The sequence below is a fragment of the Sorex fumeus genome, unplaced genomic scaffold, assembly GCF_029834395.1.
Source record: "Sorex fumeus unplaced genomic scaffold, SorFum_2.1 ptg000047l, whole genome shotgun sequence".
Lineage (NCBI taxonomy): Eukaryota > Metazoa > Chordata > Mammalia > Eulipotyphla > Soricidae > Sorex > Sorex fumeus.
The window spans coordinates 24,378,864-24,399,912 of record NW_026606104.1 but is presented as its reverse complement, the minus strand read 5'-3'; the positions used below and the strand labels follow the sequence as shown (position 1 = coordinate 24,399,912).

The 21,049-nt window shown below is 40.8% G+C and overlaps 1 protein-coding gene across 2 annotated transcripts in view; it reads right to left on the bottom strand.

Moving 5' to 3' along the window:
- The window catches only part of USP33 (ubiquitin specific peptidase 33), a 64,381-nt gene that overhangs the window by 11,009 nt on the left and 32,323 nt on the right, over positions 1–21,049 (bottom strand). The window contains exons 9-17 of one of the 2 annotated variants that reach the window (XM_056123751.1): positions 18,046–18,124; positions 13,179–13,593; positions 10,086–10,223; positions 8,315–8,430; positions 4,905–5,077; positions 4,713–4,783; positions 3,850–3,883; positions 817–862; positions 187–367 (exon numbers count right to left, since the gene is read on the bottom strand). In XM_056123751.1, the coding sequence (XP_055979726.1) occupies positions 187–367; positions 817–862; positions 3,850–3,883; positions 4,713–4,783; positions 4,905–5,077; positions 8,315–8,430; positions 10,086–10,223; positions 13,179–13,593; positions 18,046–18,124 (1,253 nt within the window). Of the gene's footprint in view, positions 1–186; positions 368–816; positions 863–3,849; positions 3,884–4,712; positions 4,808–4,904; positions 5,078–8,314; positions 8,431–10,085; positions 10,224–13,178; positions 13,594–18,045; positions 18,125–21,049 lie in introns of both variants that reach the window. The other variant, XM_056123750.1, reaches the window with a different exon arrangement.

Genomic DNA, 21,049 nt, shown 5'->3' with positions numbered 1-21,049 from the left:
TTCCAAATATCCCAAGGCTTTAAGGTCAAGTATATTTGGGTTCCTTCTCCTCCTCCACTGTGAGCTGATACGGCTAACAGGCTCAGACTCAGGCCTTGCAGGCTAATAGAAATGCAGCATCCATCCCCACCCCATCATATTGTTTTTTCAATCTAAGAAGAACAAATGTCAAATCTGTATACTTACTGCTTGCAGTTCCATGATGACAGATCACTGACAAAAGATCATAAGTAACAATCTGAGCTGGACTATCTTTAGCAAGAAATGGCTGGAGATCCAAACCCTCCAGTGGAAATGAAACATGAGTACTGATTTTGGTGGAAAACATCAGTTCATGTCTGAATCTTTTAAGGTGGATGCATAAAATCTAAAAGGAAACAAACTTCAAACCTTAGTTTCTGGCATGAAATCTAAAAGAAACTTAATTTCTTATTAGAAAGACTAAAAGCATACCGAATAGTGAAATTTTGTATGATTAAATTTTTATTTTATAAGCAAGAAGTCAAGATAAGCAAAATAAAACTATATAGGAAAAATTCTTTTTTATGATAAATGTTCCAAAGATGTCAAAACACTGGCAAAATATGGCAGTCTCATAAGTCTCTCCTAAATTTACTTGTTACATTGTATGTTTATTAAACTGTTTTCCATTTAGCTTTACTAATAAAGGCATTTACTATGTAACTAATATTTTTAAATGGATTAGTCAAAGTTTACATAGCAACTGAATTACAGAACCACTCCTTCAATCATGCTAAAAAATTTACTAAATTATTTTATGCCTACCACATAAGCTGAATTATAATAAGGTCATACCTCAGGAAATTTTTGTACTTTACAAAACTTTACTCCATTCCTCAACCTAAAGGGGAAAAAGAGAAAACGAATTTAAGAAAACCTATTTTCCATATGAATTTAGAAATAATTTAGTACAATGAAACACAATGAAATACAGCCAAATCTTTTTTCTTTTTTTTTTTTTTTTTAACTTTTTGGGTCACATCCATCTATGCTCAGGACTTACTCCTGGCTCTGTGCTCAGAAATCATTCCTTGTGTACTCAGGGGTTCATATGGGTGCCAGGGACCAAACTCTGATTGATCTCATGCAAAACAAGTGCTGTACTATTGCTCTGGCTCCTCAGCCAACCCTCTATGACGCTGTAGAGACAAGGCTAAAAACACTAGCGAATTACATTCAACCGATTTGTAAGTATATACTAACTGTGTAGCTCCTCATTGTATAAGAAAACTTTCATAATAGCACTAAGAAAATTCAGGGATATGTATCATTCTTTGGTAAAATTTTTGGTTCTTGTATTTATTTTTGGGGCCACATCTGGTGGTGCTCAAGAAACAACAGTGCTGGGAACCGATCCCAGGCCTTGGGAATACAAAGCACGTACTCAGCCCACTGAACTAATTCTCCAGCCCCAATAAAATTTATTTTTAAATAATATTAAAACAACAATTTTATAATTTTGGACAAAAGTGTTACTGCAAACTGCCCGGCTATACCTTTATAACATCCAAGTATTTCAAGATAAAATAAAAATTACAATTTTATTGAATTGTTTAAATCAACATAGTCACTGTCACTGTCACTGTCCTCCCGTTGTTTATCGATTTGCTCGAGCAGGCCCAGTAACATCTCCATTGTTACAACTGTTACTGTGTTTTGGCATATCGAATACATCACGGGTAGCTTGCCAGGCTTTGCCGTGCGGGCAAGATACTCTCGGTAGCTTGCTGGGCACTCCGAAAGGGGCAGAGGAATCAAACTCGGGTCGGCCATGTTGGCCGCTTGCAAGGCAAACGTCCTACCCACTGTGCTATCGCTACCCAGTCAACATAGTACAACTCTTAAATTCACTTTTTGTTACAGGGTCCATACCCAGTAGTGCTCTTGGGACCAAATAATAATGTTCTCTACCACTTCAGCCACATCCCCAGCCTCACAACATTTTTTTTTTTCTTTTTGGGTCATACTTGGTGATGCTCAGGGTTTATTCCTAGCAGTGCTTGGGGGACCATATGGGATGCCTGGGATCAAATCTGGGTTGGCCACATGCAAGGCAAACACTCTACCCACTGTACTACTGCTCTGGCCCACAACTTTTATTCTTAAACGTGGAAAGAAGTAATTTTAGATAAACAAAGGACTGTTATTATTAGTAATATTCAACATATACTTGATAGTTCTATTTTGGAATTGAGAGTAAATGCAAGGTTCTTTTCCATATTCACTATCATCTTTTTTCTACTCAGTGTTGCTTTACAAGAAAATATTCCCTCCTGAACCTCCCTCCTCCTTCATTCACCAGCTATGGTAGCAAGGACAAAATTAATAATTTTCAATGCACTAGAGGTGTATTTTTTTTCTATAAGTGTAAGGAGTTTTCAGCCTTATTAATAAAGCAATATGCCATCCCTTTTGTCATTTAGAAATAAAAAGCAAGAGATCAGAGAGACAGTATAGTGGGCAGGGCACTTGCACTGCACACAGCTGACACAGGTTCCATCCTGAGCACAGAGCCAGGAGTAAGCCCTGAGCACTTACAGGTGTGGCCCTCTCCCCTAAAAAAAGCTTCTGATCAGTACTTGCCTGGAGTTACTGCAAACAACCAGAGTTGATATTATGAAAAGTTATGTTATTACAAGTTGCTACTATCAGTGATTCAGAAAAAATTTTTCCAGTCTCACTCTGCATCAAAAATATCTTCCTACGGGGCCAGATTGTGGCAGGTAAGGAGCTTGTCTTGCACATGGTCATCCAGGATTCAATCCTTGGCACTCCTTATGGTGCCTAAGCACCATCAGAAGTATCCCTGAGTGGGCCAGAGCAATAGTACAGCATATAGAGCGTTTGCCTTGCATGTGGCCGACCCAAGTTCAATCCCTGGCATCCCATAAGGCCCCCCAAGCACCATCAGGAGTAATTCCTTAGTGCAGATGCAGAACCAGGAGTAACCCCTGAGCAATGCTGGGTGTGACCCAAAAAACCAAATCAAACAAAATAAAAATATCCCTGAGAACAGAGCCAGGACTAGGCCCTGGGCAAAGCCAAGTGTTCCAGAAATAAAGCAAACAAATCTTCTTTGGGCCAGGGCACTAGTTCAAAGGCTAGGGAGTATATTTTGAATACAGTTACCCCAGGTTCAATCCTTGATACTGCATGGTCCCCAGATCATAGTTGGGAAAGACCCTTGAGCATAATTCTAGTGACCCAAAGCACTACTGGGTGTTGTCCAAAAATAAAACAAAATAACAAATCTGGCTTTAATCTTCAGTTCTATTTCTTTTCTGATTTACCAGTAAGAAGCCTTAAACACCTATACAAGGTATAAAAAAGCAACTAAGGGCAGGAAAGGTAGCACAGGGTTAAGGCACTTGCCTTGCACCCAGTCAATTCTTGATAGATCTTGGCACCACATATGATCTCCTGAGTACTGAATATGGTTGTCCAAGAGTGATTCATTATTTTATCTCAAAATACATTTTGATTTAAATCTATGAAACATACCAAGTTATCAATTTTCTTATTTTCTTATCCTTTTTATTTTCAATTTTCTTGTTCTTTCTATTTTCCAGTGTCAAGCATAGAACCCAGGGATACAAATCCAAGGCATAAGCTGTATCTCAGTTACATACCCAACCAAAACTATGTCAAAATTTTACCTAAAATTTGTTCACAGAAGTATCAGTTAAGTAACTCTAGGACAAGTTTACTAGCTTATGTTTTTATCAACAAAAAAGGAAATCAATTTCACAAACTCTACTCAAATAATCAAGAAAAAATACTATTTAAAATATAAAGTATGCACATAAAAGCATCATCAACATCACTTACTTTTTGCATTTCTCACAACTGTACATATTGTCACCTGAAAACAGAACAGATCAATCATTCTTTTTTTGCTCTTTTGTTCTTGTTATGATTCTGGGGATCAAACCCAGGCAGGGCCTCATACATGCAAGACAAGAGATCTAGTGCTAAGCTATCCCTGGCCCCAGGTCTGGCCATTTATGATAAATTAAAAGCAAGCTGTTTTCTATTGCTTCTAAAATTCTTTGTGTGTAACAAAAGGCATATTTCAGTCTTCAGTCAAAGATCAGTTCATGATCTTTACCTTACCTTAACACCCTTCCCTTATCTTTCTTTCCAACCTTGAAGACCTATCACAAGTAAAATGCCTTTTCCATTTGTTCAATCCACCAGTCATATATCCCAGCAAGATGCTAGATGCACAAAGATAGTTTTAAGGATTGCAATAGTATCATAGTAACAAGGCATTTAGAGACTAATTCAGAAATATGCATATTGGCTTATTTTCCTCTTCTTTGAATCTCCGGAGTAGTTTTACCCCACTTAGCACATTATCATATACCACAGGAATTTTTATACATTATTTTTTGTTTTGATTTGGGGAGACACCAGCGTTGCTCAGGACTTAAACCTAGTGGGCTCAGGGGACCATATGTGGTACCTGGGATTGAATCTGGGTCAGTCTTGTGCAAGACAAGTGCCTCCCCCTACGTACTATTTCTCCAGCCCATATATAATTTTAAGGTATGATTTGGTATTTTTTTTATTGCTATGTCCCACATAAAAAATATGGTAGGTACTGGAACTATGCCAATACATTTGCATCCCACCAGTATTTGAGATGACCCAAAACAGATTAGCCGTAAATGAGCTTTCATGTTTCTTACCTTTTAATTCATCTCTGGCGAAGAAAGCAGCAAGACAATCTTGCAAGGTTACTATGGGACCCCAAAACCAGCTAGGGACACATGAGACAACAAACCTGAAACATTATTGATAGAAAAAAAGAAAGTGTTCTGCCAATATAGCAGAAACTGCAGTTTTAGTAATCAATCAAAACAAAGAAAATGCATACATACCTTTTCACATATTCCATGAAAAATGCTATCCAGCCTTGTGGAGCATACGCCTCTCCACATGATCCTGCTTTGACTATAGAAGTTGGATGACTTGAGGAATGCAGCTTAGCAAGGTCTTCCTTGCCAGGGATTGGCAAGGACAGATCTTGAAAGGTCTCCAGGGTTACAGATACCTAAAATTGTTTTTTTGTTTTAAGAATAAGATGAAAATAATCGAGCACATATATTCATGAGGATAGAATTTAGACTGCAAAGAATAAAGTGAATTATTTTAAATAACAAAATAAAAGTAAAAGTGAATTGGTTCACAGTAATAATAGAAAAAGACCCCTGACTCTGTACCAGAAGCTGTTCTATATTTAATCTTCACATAAACCTAAACTACCATTATTTAGGACACTATAAAAGTACCCATATTCAACATTGTAACTTTAGGTTCATTTTTTTTGTTTGTTTTGGGGACACATCTGTTGGTACTCAGAGATTACTCCTGGTTCTACGCTGAGAGATCCCTCCTGGCGGGGTTCAGGGAGCCTTATGTGGTGCCAGATATTGGACCTGGGTTGGCCACCAGCAAAGCAAGAGCTCTACCCCTGTACTATTGTTCCAGTCCCTATGTCCAAATTTTTGTTTTGTTTCAGTTTGTTTTTTTGTTTTGGGGCTAAACCTGTCAATGCTCAGGAGTTCCTTGTGGCTCTGCACTCGGGAATTACTCCTGGCAGTGTTTGGGGGACCATATGGGATGCCAGGGATCAAGGCAAACGCCCTACCCACTATATTATCTCTCCAGCCGTAGGTTCAAAGTTTTTAACAATACTGTACTTACATTTAAAAATGACTGGCCAACTCAATGCCTCTTTTGCAAACCACAGCACCCAAAAGGAGGGAGAGAACAAAAGGGAATGCCCTGCCACAGGGGTGGGGTGATGGAAGGGATGCTGGGCGCATTGGAGGTGGGGAATGGGCACTGGTGAAGGGATGGGTACTCAATCACTGTATAACTGAAACCCAAGCACAAAAATGTATGAGTCTACAACTGTACTTCATGGTTTTTCACTAATAAAAATTTTTTAAAAAATGACTGGCTAGGGCTGGAGCGATAGTATAGCAGGTAGGGTGTTTGCCTTGCATGCCATCAACCCGGGTTCAATTCCCAGCATCCCACATGGTGCCCCAAGCACCGCCAGGAGTAATTCCTGAGTGCAAAGCCAGGAATAACCCCTGAGCATCGCTGGGTGTGACCCAAAAAGCAAAAAAACAGACTGGTCATAGGAGTTTAAAAAAACCAACATAAAACCAGGCATATTTTAAATCACTGTCACTGTGCTCCTGTTGTTCATTGATTTGCTCGAGCGGGCCCAGTAACATTGTGAGAGTTGTTACTGTGTTTGGCATATCGAATATGTCACAGGTAGCTTGCCAGGCTTTGCTGTGGGTTAAGATACTCTTGGTAGCTTGCCGGGCTCTCCGAGAGGGGCGGAGGAATCGAACTCGGGTCGGTCGTGTTGGCTGCGTACAAGACAAATGCCCTACCCGCTGTGCTATCGCTCCAGCCCAATATTTTAAATAACTGAAAACTTTCAGGAAAATTTCATTTCGTACCCAAACATGTAACATTAAGATGACGCTACTGGTAGGAGTGGAGAAATAGTTCAAAGGGCTGTATACCCAGTATATCCGCTTTGCATCCAGGAGGTCATTTTGATTACCGGCACCAAAGCCAGGAGTGACTGACCTCTAAGTCCCTGTCACTGTCCTCCCGTTGTTCATGGATTTGCTCGAGCGGGCCCAGTAACATCGTGAGACTTTGTTGTTACTGTGTTTGGCATATCGAATACGTCACGGGGAGCTTGTCAGGCTTTGCCGTGTGGGCGAGATACTCTCGGTAGCTTGCCAGGCTCTCTGAGAGGGGCGGAGGAATCAAACCCGGGTCGGCCATGTTGGCCGCTTTCAAGGCAAACCCCCTACCCACTGTGCTATCGCTCCAGACCTCTAAGTATTGAGGCAGAAACAGGTCCTGAGCACTACTAGGTGTGAGCCAAAAATAAATAAATAAAATTACCCTATTAAGCCAGGGATGTAGCTCTGTGGTAGAGCATATGCCTTGGTCCCCAACACAGTGGGAGTAAAAGAAAACAAAACAAAACAAAACAAAAAGATTAAAATTACCCTATCGAAAGCTCTTAGATCTGACTTTTAAGATATTTTTTGTTTTCATTTCTGGTGGGAGTATGAAGGGGACACACATGGCTTGGTGCTTAAATATGATACCTGGCAGTGCTCAGACCCATATGTGGTGGCTTTGTACCATTGTCACAACTGCAGTTGTATGCAAGACAAATGCCTTAACCTCTCCACTCTATCTCCAGGCCCTGATTCAAGTCTCATGTAATAATTAAAAACTCTGTGGTGAGGTTTCTCCAAGACTTGTCATTTAATTAATTCATCAGCTATTAATTTATTCCTTATTGCATTCAAATAAAACCACTGATGAAAGATTCAGTGGTACTGAGACCTAATTAACATACAATGATTTTAATTTGTGCTCTTGTATATGAATCTAATACTTTATTATCTGATACTTTTATTATAAGTCAATTTTAACATGAGAAATATTTACAAGCCATTAAGTATAACCAATTGTAGACATTACAAGCAAGTGTGTACCCATGAATAACAATGGTTCCCCAGCACACTTATTTCATCAGCCTTGGGAGACTGTGTTTACATAACTAACTAGTGTTGCTGAGCAACATCTTGCCTTATATGAAACTAAAGAAGGAGGACCGAGTTAATTCCTTCTGTTAATGCACACATGCCCAATAACCTATCTGTGAAATATCATATTGTGATGGGGCTGGAGAGAGTAGTTCCTTCCTTGGGGTTGACCAAGGTTCAACCCAGTACCATACGGTGCCCTAAGTCCTGCCAGGAGTGATCCTCAGCACATAGCCAGGAGTAAGTAAGCCATGAGCACTGCGGGTGTGCCCCTATCTCACACACTAAAAAAAGAAACAAAACACACATATAATGGATCAGAGAGATAGTAACAGGGGTTTAGATAGTACAGGGGTTTAGTACACAGCTGACTGCAGTTAGATTCCTGGCACTACCAAGAATGATTACTGAGCACAAAGCCAATAGTAGTTTCTGGAACCACTAGATGTGGCCCAGAACAACCAACAATCTCCCTCAAAAACAAACCCAAAAAAGGCAAAACAAACAAAAAAACAAAGGCAATGCTTTTACTTCCAAACAACAAAAAAGTCTCCTTACACTGATATAAAAACAAGAAATGCATGTATAATTTCAATTAGGAAAAAGAATTTTTCATACCATTGCCAATTTTATCTTTTTAAGGCTATTGAAATAAAGAAACTTTCTACATATTTAAATTCCTTCATACTCACCCTGTCACAAGTCAGACACTGTACTGAACTAATAATTGTTCCATCAAAAATGTCTGAAATGACACTTCGGTATTTCTTATGCTGTTTTTTCCTCTTTGGAGATGAGGCAGATTGAGCTAGGATTGAAAAACAAATGTACAATTAAGAAAAAAAATCCAAGTAGCTCCTTAAGCATTTTTTTCTCTAGCATCCACATAATTTAATATGCTGAATGTCATTTGTGAACATTACTATTTTTAAAAAATCAAAGACAAACTGATGAAATTGGAGAGATTGCGCTTCTCTCCACCAAAATAATTTTGACTTCAATAAAAAATTTTGCTGGGGGCAGAGAAATAGTACAGTGAGTTTGGCACTTGCCTTGCAAATAGTCAGTCCTCAGCACTGCTTATGGTCCCCCCAAGCCCTGCTAGGAGTAAATCATGAGCACCATTTGGTGTGACCCAAAGATAAAAACAATTTTTTTTTTTTGGCTTTTAGTTGACTGAGTATGCTTCCAAGTAAGGCTACTTAAACAGAGGATTTTTATAAGTTTGAGAACTATTCTAGATAAAAATCCAGTGAACTGTGTGATATGGAAATATTTTCTTCGAATCTTCCTTTTCCAATCTTCTTTCTCTTTTACAATATCTTCAGTCAGTGAGTGTCTAGATTTTTTCTTTTATAGATGATGCTTTTTAAGTTTTTAATGTCCTTAAATAACTCTGACAAGGTAATAAAGACTTCCTAATTTTTTTCTAAGAGTTTCATGGTTCTTTATTTCATAATACCCAAACTCTTAAAATAGCCATTGAAAACACAAAATGATATAGTCACTCTGAAAACAATCTTGTACCATTTAAGCATAATAACACAAAACCCAGTATCTTTACTTCTAAATATTCAGTCAAGACCATTAGAAACCTATATTCATACAGAAACCTGTACACAAATGCTTATAGCAGCATTACTTAAAATTCCTCAAACTGGAACAATTCAGATACCTTTAATGAGTGAAATGAAGAAACCAGTAGATATACAAGGAAATACTCAGTAATAAAAAGGGACTACTTAGGCATGCAACAATGTGTCAAATGAAAGAAGCATGTTTCAAGACTACATACTAGGGGCTGAAGTGATAGCATAGCAGGCAGGGCGTTTGCCTTGCACACGGCCGACCTGAGTTCGATTCTCAGCATCCCATATGGTCCCCTGAGCTACCGCCAGGAGTAATTCCTGAGTGCAGAGCCAGGAGGAACCCCTGTGCATCGCCAAGTGTGACCCAAAAAGCCAAAAAAAAAAAAAAGACTACAAACTAGCTGAGTATACTGCTCAAAATGGCAGTGTTTGCCTTTGTATGTGAGTCCCTGAGTTCAATCACAGCACCACACACACAAAAGAGTTCTACATAACTGTATGATTCCATCTATGAATGGAATCCCATGGTGCCCCATTCTGAAAAAGAGAAAACAATAAGAACAGAGAACAGATCAATAGGATTAAGGTTCAAAGAAAGGTAGGGTAGGGTGGTTTGATTACAAAAAAGTAGCATGAGGGAATTTCTTGGGGTGTCAAAGTGTTACACACTCTGTTGTGTTAATCGTAACAAAAATCTACAAGTGTCAACACTAGAACTCCATACCAAAAATAAAGAACATATGTGCCATATGCACATAAAATTTAAACCACAATTATGGCAAAATATGAAAACAATTGTAAAGGATTAAGCATGTCACGATTATATCACTTTATATTACAAAAGCAAGGGAACCTGTATAACTGAAACTTCTACCTTTTTTATGTGTGGGTGCCAATCCAGGCCACAAATTGCCAGATTTAGGAGGGCTTGCTGATAAACGTGGATTAACACTTTCATTTGATGGGATCTGTGGTGTAGACAGGTCATTCAAATGGACATCAGTAATGTATTCTGTAATATTTAAAATTTGTATTGTTACCTTAAATAATAAAATTATTCCATCTAATAATATCAAATATTTCTTGATATTTTGAACACCACTCACATCAATGTCACATAAAATACTTCATTTTCCCTCTATAGGCAATTCAGAAAGTGCGCAGTAAAATATATAGCTACAGAACTTCATAATGGTCCTAATTTAAAAATAAGATATTTAGGGTGTTTTTTTGGGGGGGGGGGTATATCCAGAGGTGTTCAGGGCCTACTCCTGGCTACATGCACAGGAATCAATCTTGGCAGACTTAGGGAACCTTACGGGGACTGAACCCAGGGACTGAACCCAGGTCAGACACGTGCAAAGCAAGCATCCTACCCACTGTACTGTGCTGGACCCAAGGCTAATTCTTTAAAAGCTTTAAAAATCACATGTTAGTGAAGAGATTATCTTCTCAAACAAATTAAAGTCTAAAAAGAAACTTGGCATAGATAAGTATAAATTATTTGTATTGTGATAAAATGAAATACACCTGTTAGGAAAAGACCTTTCAAAAAGAGCTATTATCTATTTTGTTTGGGCTGGAGCAATAGCACAACAGGTAGGGCATTTGCTTTGCATGCGGCCGACCCAGGTTCAATTCCTGCGCCCCTCTTGGAGAGCCCCACAAGCTACGGTGAGTATCCCGCCCGCACAGCAGGGCCTGGCAAGCTCCCCGTGACGTATTCGATATGCCAAAAACAGTATCTCACAATTTGTTGTGAGAAGTTACTGCTGCCCACTCGAGCAAATCAATGAACAATGGGAGGACAGTGCAGTGCAGTGTGCAGTGCTATATGTTGTCAAATTAGCTTTTTGTTTTGGGGGGCACACCTGGCAATGCTCAGGGATTACTACTAATCTGCTCTGCTTTGTGAAATTACTCTTGACAATATTTGGAAAAGGGAAGCTGGGATTGAACCTGGGTCAGCACATACAAAAGCCCTACCCACTGTACTATCACTCTGGCCCCTCAAGAGAGGTATTAGTGTCATTAAGGAAATATCTTTCTCCTCTATTAAGAATGCAATTAGGATTCATTCAAATACTTAAATTATCAACTTGTTTTTAATCTTCTAAAATTATAGATGTTAATTTTTTGTTACTTATCTGCCATTTATTTTAAGATCAGAGAATTTGAACCTCTGATTGTTTAATTTTATATGCTTTGGAGAACTAAATATTAAACCAAAGTAAGTAAACTTTTGAAAAGATAAATGTAAAATTCAAAACAAATCAGTTGAATTATCATTCCTTTAGCCATTTGCTTTCTCAATAAATAGTGATGAATACCATAATCTGGGCAGAGCAATAGCACAGCGGGTAGGGTGTTTGCCTTGCATGCGGAACAACCCGGATTTGATTCCTCTGCCCCTCTTGGAGAGCCCAGCAAGCTACCAAGAGTATCCCGCCTGCACAGCAGAGCCTGGCAGTAGTCTGGCAAGCTCCCTGTGGCGTATTCAATATGCCAAAAATAGTAACAAGTCTCACAATGGAGACATTACTGGTGCCCACTCAAGCAAATCGATGAACAACAGGACAGTGCTACCATAATCTAGCACAAGAGAGTATATTACAGTAAATAAACTCCTCTATCAATACATGTATCAGGCACTGGAGGGCATAGTACAGTGGATAAGGGGCTTTCTTAGTACACGACTGTACCGAGTTTGATCCTGTGAGCCCACCAAGAGTGATCCGTAAGTGAAATGCCAGAAAAAAGTCCAAAGTATCACTGGGTGTGCCCCACAATCTGGCCTTCCCCCCAAAAAACCCATTTCAATTATTTTGTCAGCAGGAGTCAGAGAAATAACACAGCAGGTAAGGTGCTTGCCTTGCATGCAGCTGACCCAGATTCGATTCCCCAGCATCCCATATGGTTCTCCAAGCCAGAAGTGATTCCTGAGTGCAGAGCCAGGAGTAATCTCAGCCAAATGCATTCTGTAATATTTATATTTGGCAGACAACATGATCCAGTGTCATCAAACTAACAATTTATATCATGACAAAATTATTGTGTTATTTTGCTTCTTCCCAGAATCTCAACAGAATCTGCTTAGAAAGACTTTAACTTGATCTATGGAAATAGCTCAAAGGACCAGAGTACATGCTCTGCACACAGGAAGTCCAGGTTATGAGCTTCAGCACCACAGGGTGCCCCAGCATTGTCAGAAGTAACCCCAGGGCAGGAGCGATAGTACATTGGGTAAGGCATTTGCCTTGCCTGCAGCCAACCTGGTTCAGATCTCTGAAATCCCTTATAGTCCCCTGAGCACTGCCAGGAGTAATCCCTAAACCAAACCAGGAATAAGCCATGAGCACCACTGGGTGTGGTCAAAAAACGGGAGGGAGGGAGGATGGGAGGGAGGAAGGATAGGAGGTAGAGAGAGAGGGAGGATGGGAGGGAGGGAGAGAGGCAGGCTAGGAGGGAGGGAGGGAGGGAGGGAGGGAGGAAGGAAGGAAGGAAGGAAGGGAGGGAGGGAGGGAGGGAGGGAGGGAGGGAGGGAGGAAGGAAGGGAGGGAAGGAAGGAAGGGAAGGAAGTCCCAAGCAACACACTGGAAGTAGCTTCTGAGTACAATCAAGTGTCTTCACTCAAAGGTTAACTTAACATTCACACACAAATGTTGCTACAATATAACTCTACTAATTAGAAATCCCCAAGTAACAATTATTTCCCTCTTCTCTAAATCTAGTTTGATTGAATTATGTCATATGCTACACACAATTTAAGCCAAAGCTAAAATTCATTCCATTTTATTTTTAGTACACTAAACACAATTTTAATATTAGAAATGTTTGTTCTATCAGTGCTTATGACTTTTCCCAAAGGAAAAAATATCAATTATGAAACTAAAATTATAATAATTCTTATACCATTGTCTACCAAGGAAATGCTGTCATTTTTAAGATCAAATTAATAAGCTGTCACCTGAAACTCGGCTGTGTATTTGCACTTTGACAGTTTCTTGGTTCAAGTCGACTGTTTCAGACACAGAGTCTCTATCTTTATCTAATTCCCCTTCAGAGTTCATTTTGTTAATCTTATTGTACATCTTCTCTTTTTGCCAATCCTTTGAAATTTCTGAGTTGTTATCATCATCCTGAATCAACATTGTTGTTTCATTATTATCTTCAGAAAAGCCTCTAGAGCCATTTTCATTTTCTGCTTTATCACTGCTGCTACAAGATTCACAGGACTGAAAATCCAAATCTGACTGGCTCTTGTCTTCTTCCATGGTCTCCTCAGTATTTATAGGCTGAGAATCATCCTCTACTTCCATGATCTGTTCCTTCAATTCTTCATGGAGAAGATCCATTAAACAGCGAAGAAATTCTTGAGCATCCTAATATAAGCAACAAACATATTACTATGTCATTCAAAATGCATGTGAGCAGAAACTTTGGAGAAAACATGCAAAATAGGGTTACCATCTGACTTCGAAATGCATAGCATTCACTATCACACTATCACTATCAACCAGTTGTTCATCGATTTGCTCAAGCGGGCTCCAGTAACGTCTCCATTTGTCCCTGTCACGTGCTAGTGCAGCCCGATGGCATATTGGGGGCTCTTTCAGCATCAGGGTAATGAGGAACATCATTGTTACTGTTTTTGGCATATCGAGTACGCCACAGGGAGCTTGCCAGGCTCTGCTGTGCGGGGGGGATACTCTCAGTAGCTTGCCAGGCTCTCCGAGAGGGATGGAGACTTTTGGGGCAGCCTCTAATCACCTTTACAGGTGTTCCCAGTCAGGCATATATGCGGCCAGGATACTCTCGGTAGCCTGCAGGGTTCTCTGAGAGCAGGAACTAGACAATAAGAGGTCCCATATAATGCATAGCATTATACTCAGTAAATACTAGTTTGTAGAACATGATATCTTGGAGGGGTTGGAAACATTAAGCCCTAAAAACTTATACAAAGATAAAGGGTCAGAGAGGTGGTTCAGGTAAATAATGGTTTTAATTTAAGGCTGCCATGTATGTGGCCAACCCTAGTCAATTTTCCAGCTCCACATATGGCACCCTCAATGACCCCAGGGCACCGGGACAGGATCATCACTGAGTACCACTGGATGTGGCACCAAATCCCCAAAATATAGAGCAAAAAAATTAGTCTAAAGACATGGCTCAACTTAGACTGTGTCCCATCCACACTGCCATCCCAAATGTACTTAAACTGAAGATGATCTGGATAGTGGCTTTACTTTTTTTTTTTTTAAACTCCCCCGCCTCATTCCCTTCCTTTCATCATTATTTGCCATGATATACAGTTCTGTTAATGACAACTTTTTGTATATATATCCTCCCTACCCCAACAACAACATGGTGGTGTTGTGGTGGTTGTGGTACTGGAACACTACTTCCCTCCACCAATGTCCTAAAGACCCCTCCCATCCCCCTTAAGGCCCTTCCTCAGCCTCCCCAGTTCAGTTCATCTCTGTTGCCTCTGGCCATTTGTTTAGAGCACTGGTTTTCAACTGCAGATCCATGGACCTATGCCAGTCCATAGAAATTTACTATTCATCTGCAAAAAGGTTATTGCCACATAACACATGTAATGCCTAGAATACAGTGATACTATTATCAATCCTGATATATAAACATTCTTATTATAAATAATGGTTTTAATTTAAGTTGCAGAAGGGTGCCAATTATTTCTCCTCTTTTCACTATTGCACAGGTATTAAAAAGGTCAAAAACTTTATCTGTAGGTCAGTTTTCTGTATTGATTTTTTAAAAAGCTGCAGGAGGGGATTGAAGAGATAGTACAGCGGGTAGGGTTCTTGCTTTACATGTGGCTGGCCTGGGTTCCATCCCCTGCACCCCATACGGTCACCCGGGCCTGCCAGCAGTGACCCCAGAATGCAGAGCCAGGAGCAAGCCCTAAGTGTGCAATGCAAAAACAAGAATTAATAATAATAATAATAATATACTGGAGAACTAGAAATGTAACAATAATAAAGCACATACCTATTATGTCTGAAGTTCTAAGTTCAACACCCCACAACACAAGTAAATAAACAATAAACAATTAAAAACAGAATGAAGAACTGAGGCATAAAAAAAAAAAATAAGGATTTGCCTTAGGTCACAACTAAAATTCAGAGAGATGTCCTAAATTCAAATATTTTATTAAGTTTGGCTTAAATTGTAGCTGTATTCAATCTTGTATCTCAAAGAACTATCACTGATTAAGTTAGAATGTTTTTTGTAAATGTGTGGGGGAAGTTCTTGTTTGGCTTTCTGTTTTGCTTCTTGTTTCTTATGTCACAGCCAGCAGTGCTCAGGAGTGCCCCCTGATGGTGGCAGGGATTCAAAACAGAGTCAGGCATATGCTGACCTATTTTTTGTTGGGGTTTTTTTTTTTTTTTTTGGCCACAGCAGCAGTGCCCAGTATTTGATTCTGGCCCTGTACTCCGGGACCACTTCATTGGTGCTATATGGGATGCTGGCCATCAACCCTTAGGCCATATGCAATGCAGGTGCCGTATCTGCTCTACTGACTCTCCAGTCATGTAACACCTTAGCCCTTGTGCTCTCTCCAGCCCCTGGAATGCTTATTGAAAATATAAACTTACAGGTTCCAAATCATATCTACTAAATCCGTCTCTAGTAATTCATAAATTGGCATCAATGGACAATTGACGAATGGTACAGAAACTGTTACGAAAAATAAAAATTCATGAGGCTCAGGTTGATAATATCGAGGAGCCAGCAACTTGGTTCAGTGATAAAGTATAGACATTGCATGTGTAGGCCCTGAGTTTGATCTGTAGCACCACGAATAATAAAAAGGGGGTGAGGTGAGTACAGCAGATAGAATGCTTGCATACAGCAGACCCAGGATTGATCACTGGTCCTCTGAGCAACCCCCAGGAGTGATCCCTGAGCAAAGTCAAGAGTATGTCCTGAGCATTTCCATCTGTGACTCCCCGACAAAAAAAAAAAAAAAAAATTATATAAAAATGGATTCAAACCTAAAAAAGGACAATGAAATGGATTTAAAAACAGAAACAAACTCTACCACCGATATAAGCATAAAAATTAATTAAAAAGTAACCTGAGGGGCTGGAGCGATAGTACAGCAGGTAGGGCATTTGCCTTGCACGCGGCCGACACGGGTTCAATTCCCAGCATCCCATATGGTCCCCTGAACACCACCAGGAGTAATTCCTGAGCGCATGAGCCAGGAGTAACCCCTGTGCATCGCTGAGTGTGACCCAAAAAATAAGCCAAAAAAAAAAAGTAACCTGAAAGTCACATAATTATCAAATTTTAGAGGCCAAAGAGATCATAGCACGTAAGGCGCTTGCCTTGCTGACCCGGGATTGTTTCCTGGCATCCCATATGGTTCCCCAATCCCACCAGCAGTGATCCCTGAGCATAGAGCCAGGTATGACCCAAAAAACAAATTAACAAATAAATTAAGGTGCAATTTTACAAATAGAATTATTTTTATAGAGGCCACAGTCAGTAGTACTTAGGAAGAAAGAAAACAGGACCACTTCCAGCAACGCTCAGGCTAGCAATGCAAACCTAGCAGTGTTCAGGGATCTAAGCAGTGCAGGATATTAAACTTAAGTCTTCCGTGCCCTTACCCACTTGAACTAACATCCCTATCCTTAAATCTAAGTTTTGAAATATAGCTCAGCAGACGACAGGTTTTTTATATACAAAGCTCTGGGTTCCACCTAGCACAACCCTCCACTCCAAACAGAGAAGTGGGAGGTGAGAGAAAAAATATTTAAGGGACCAGAGGGATAGAACAGCAGGTAAGGCGCTTGCCTTGCATGTGGCTAATCCAGGTTTAATTCCTGACACCCCGATGATCCCCCAGCACTGCCAGAAGTAAAACCTAAGCATTAAGACCTATGCACCACCAGCTATGGTTCAAAAACAAGAAGAAAAAAAAATATAACAAGTCCAAACCAAAAGTTAAGTCCAAACCAAAATTATAGGTGAAAATGTATCCCTAAATAGGAAGTGTTTGCTAAGTTAAAAGCATCAGAATAAATACACTGACAAGAGCTGGAGAGATAGTACAGCAGGAAGGACAATTGCCTTGCTTGTGGCTGATCAAGATTCGATCTCTGGCATCCTATACTGATCCCCCATGCACTGCCAGGAGTAACTCCTGAGCACAGAACCAAGAGTAAGCCCGAGTATTACTGAATGTGACTCCCACCCCCCACACCCAAGTACACTAACATAACCAATAACCAAAGTTTTTAATTTTCTATAAAAACATAAAATTAAGAGAAAGCAGAAAGTATGAGAAAAAATTTACTGTTCATGAGGCAAGAGAGATAAAACGCAAGTAGAGCACTTGCCTTACATGTGGCCCACCTGGATTTGATTCCTGGCACCCCACATGGTCCCACCCAAGTCCCACCAGGAGTGATCCCTAAGTCCTAGAGATAGGAGTAAGCACCGCTGGACAAGGCCCAAACACTCTCACCCTTACCAAAAGAATTATTGCTCTTACTAAACAAAAACTTAAAAATATTTAAGGACAGGGGCTGGAGCGATAGCACAGGGGGTAGGGTGTTTGCCTTGCATGCAGTCGACCCGGGTTAGAATCCCAACATCCCATATGGTCCCCTAAGCAGTGCCAGGGGTAATTCCTGAGTGCAGAGCCAGGAGTGACCGCTGTGCATCACCGGTTGTGACCCAAAAAGAAAATATAAATATTTCAGGACAGAAAACAAAATGACTCTAAAATAATAATACATAATGTAATTTTCAAATATCTTGAAGATTATTATTATGAATAAACAGAATGAAAGCCTTACCTGCTGTGAATATCCTCTAAATGTTGGATTTACAGTTTTGATTCCTTGGAACAGATTAGTGGGCACAACAGATCCAGGCCTGAGGAGGAAAACATTAGAAAGAAATATGTGATTAAAAACAAATTGGAGATAGGGTGGGGAGGTTGACGGGGGTGATCAACCAGCAGTGCTCAGGGCTTACTCCAGCCTCCTCCTGGCAGGAGTTAGGGGACCATATCGAAGGCCAGGGATCAAACCCAGATCAATTACATACAAGGCCAACGCGCTACACACTATACTGTCACTTCAGTGCCATGATTTTTAATTTTCATTTAAAAAAATCAATTAAGGATTTAAGGCAGCGGGGAGAACACAATGCTGTACAGTATTTTTCAAGAGCTAGGGATGTAGCTCAGTGGTAAAGCACCTGCCTGCACCTATGATGCCCAAGGTTCCATCTCTGGTACAGGGAAAAAAAAAAAAGAAAGAAATTTCTGGACAGGGCTTAGTCAAGTGGTTAGGTTATAAGGCTATCACAAGCCAAATCCAGATCCCATCTTTGGCAGCAGATGCCTCCCAAATATCACTTCTGGTGTGTCATTAGTAGTCCCCAGCACTATAAGGCTGAAGCATTAAACTGCTTAACATATTCAGATGAAAGCATTAAATTCTGGCTTTTTTAAGCAATGCACTTAGTAAGTGCACTTAGAGCTATATTAAGTTCCTCCCTAGCTACGGAACTTCTCTCTCTTCTTTTCAATGAACTTCTCTTTCTTTAAAAAGAAAAAATGCTCAGTAAGGAGTTTCAAATATCTTAAAATGAGGCACTTAGGAGAAAAAAATATCAAAATTTGGAAAATACTACAATTTTAATTAGAAATTAAGATCTCAGGCAGGAGAGTTCAAGGGGATAAGATGTTAGCTTGCACAGATCTAACTCTGATTCTATTGCTGGCACTGGATATGGTCCCCAGGCACCACCAGTAATGATCATTAAGCACAGATCTAGCAGTAACCCCTGAGCAATGCTGGCTGTGGTCCAAAAACAAAAGAGAAACAAAAATTAATCTCAAGAAGGGCCAGAGCTACAGTACAGTGGATAAGACACTTGCATGTGCGTGACCAATCCAGGTTAAATGCACCACATATAGTTCCCAAGTTCACCAGGAGGTGATCCTTGAACACAGAGGCAGGAGTAAGTGCTAAGGATAGGCAGGTATGGCACCAAAATAAAATAATATAAAATAAAATAAAGAGGTAGAGAGAGAGTACAGCAGGTGGGTGCCTGTATTACACACAGCATAGAAACCTGGTTTCTATCCCCAGCACCCCATATAGTTCACCAAACCCCACCAAGGGTGATTCCTAAGGTCAGAGCAAGGAGTAATCCCTGAGCACAGCCTCATGCGATTCCAAAACAAAACAAAAATAAGTAATTAAGATAGCACAGCGGTAGGGCATTCGCCTTACAAGCAGCCAACATGGCCGACCCGAGTTCGATTCCTCCGCCCCTCTCAGAGAGCCCAGCAAGCTACCGAGAGTATTCGATATGCCAGACACAGTAACAACAAAGTCTCCAATGGAGACGTTACTGGGCCCGCTCAAGCAAATCGACGATCAACGGGAGGGCCTTTACCTTTACCTTTAATCACTTAATCACTTAACTTCCCGTTAGTCGTCAATTTGCTCGAGCGGGCGCCAGTAACGTCTCCATTTGTCCCTGTCGCGTGCTAGTGTAGCCCAATGGCATCTGTTCGCTCCGGGAACATGAAGGGCCTCAAACCGATCGTTCATGATCTTGACGAAGAAGTCTGACCATCTGGTAGGTGGGCAGCCACGCGGTCTTTTGACATCCCGTGGAATCCAATCAGTAACAGCTCTAGTCCAACGGTCGTCTTTAAATCTCATTACGTGACCAGCCCATCTGATTTTTGACACCTTGGCAAATGAGACAGCGTCCCTGATCCTTGATCGTCGACGGATGTCAGAACTCAGGATTCATTCTCTCATTTGAGTGAAACGTGATATTCCAAGCATAGCTCTTTCTATTCTTCTTTGGGAGACCTGAATAGCGTTCTCATCCTGTTTACGTAGGGCCCAGGTCTCTGAGGCATATGTTAATGCAGGAAGAACAGTGGAATCAAAGAGATGTGCCCGGAGCCGGAGGTTCTTCGTCCTCTTAGCTATTTCTTAGACGTTCTTGAAGGCGTTCCAAGCCGCTCTCTTCCTCCTGCGCAGCTCGGGTGCCAGGTCATTTGTCATGTTGACCTCTCGACCTAGGTAGACATAGCTGTTGCATTCGGAGATGGTCGTTCCATTGAGAGCGAATGGGGCGTCAGGAACAAGACTGTTTCTCATAAACATTGTCTTCGTAAGATTCAGCTGTAGTCCTACCTTTCCACACTCACGGTCAAAGTCGGCCAGCATTTGTGCCGCTTGGCTGATGTTTGGTGTTATTAAAACAATGTCATCAGCAAAGCGGAGGTGGTGTAATTGCCGACCATCTACCTTCACTCCCATTCCTTCCCATTCCAGTCGTCGCATGATGTTCTCGAGGGTGGCACTGAAGAGTTTCGGTGAAATGGTATCACCCTGCCGCACCCCTCTCTTGACATCAACGATCACTTCTTTGTAGAATGGTGAGATCCTGGTAGTGAATCCGCAATAGAGCTCACGGAGGATCCTGATGTATTGGGCTTGAATGCCCTGATTGGCTAGGGCTTCAGTGACCGCTTCCGTCTCAACAGAATCAAAGGCCTTCTTTAAATCAATGAACGTTAAGCAGAGCGGCATCTTGAACTCCCGAGAAACCTCAATGAGCTTGGTTATCGTGTGGATATGGTCGATGGTGCTGAATCCTTTGCGGAACCCTGCTTGCTCGCATGGTTGTCCTTCATCTAATGTTCTGCCAATCCTATTCAGGATGACTCGAGTGAACAACTTGTAGATGACAGACAATAGGCAGATCGGGCGATAGTTGCCAATGTCATGGATGTCTCCCTTCTTGAACAGTAGTACGGTCCTG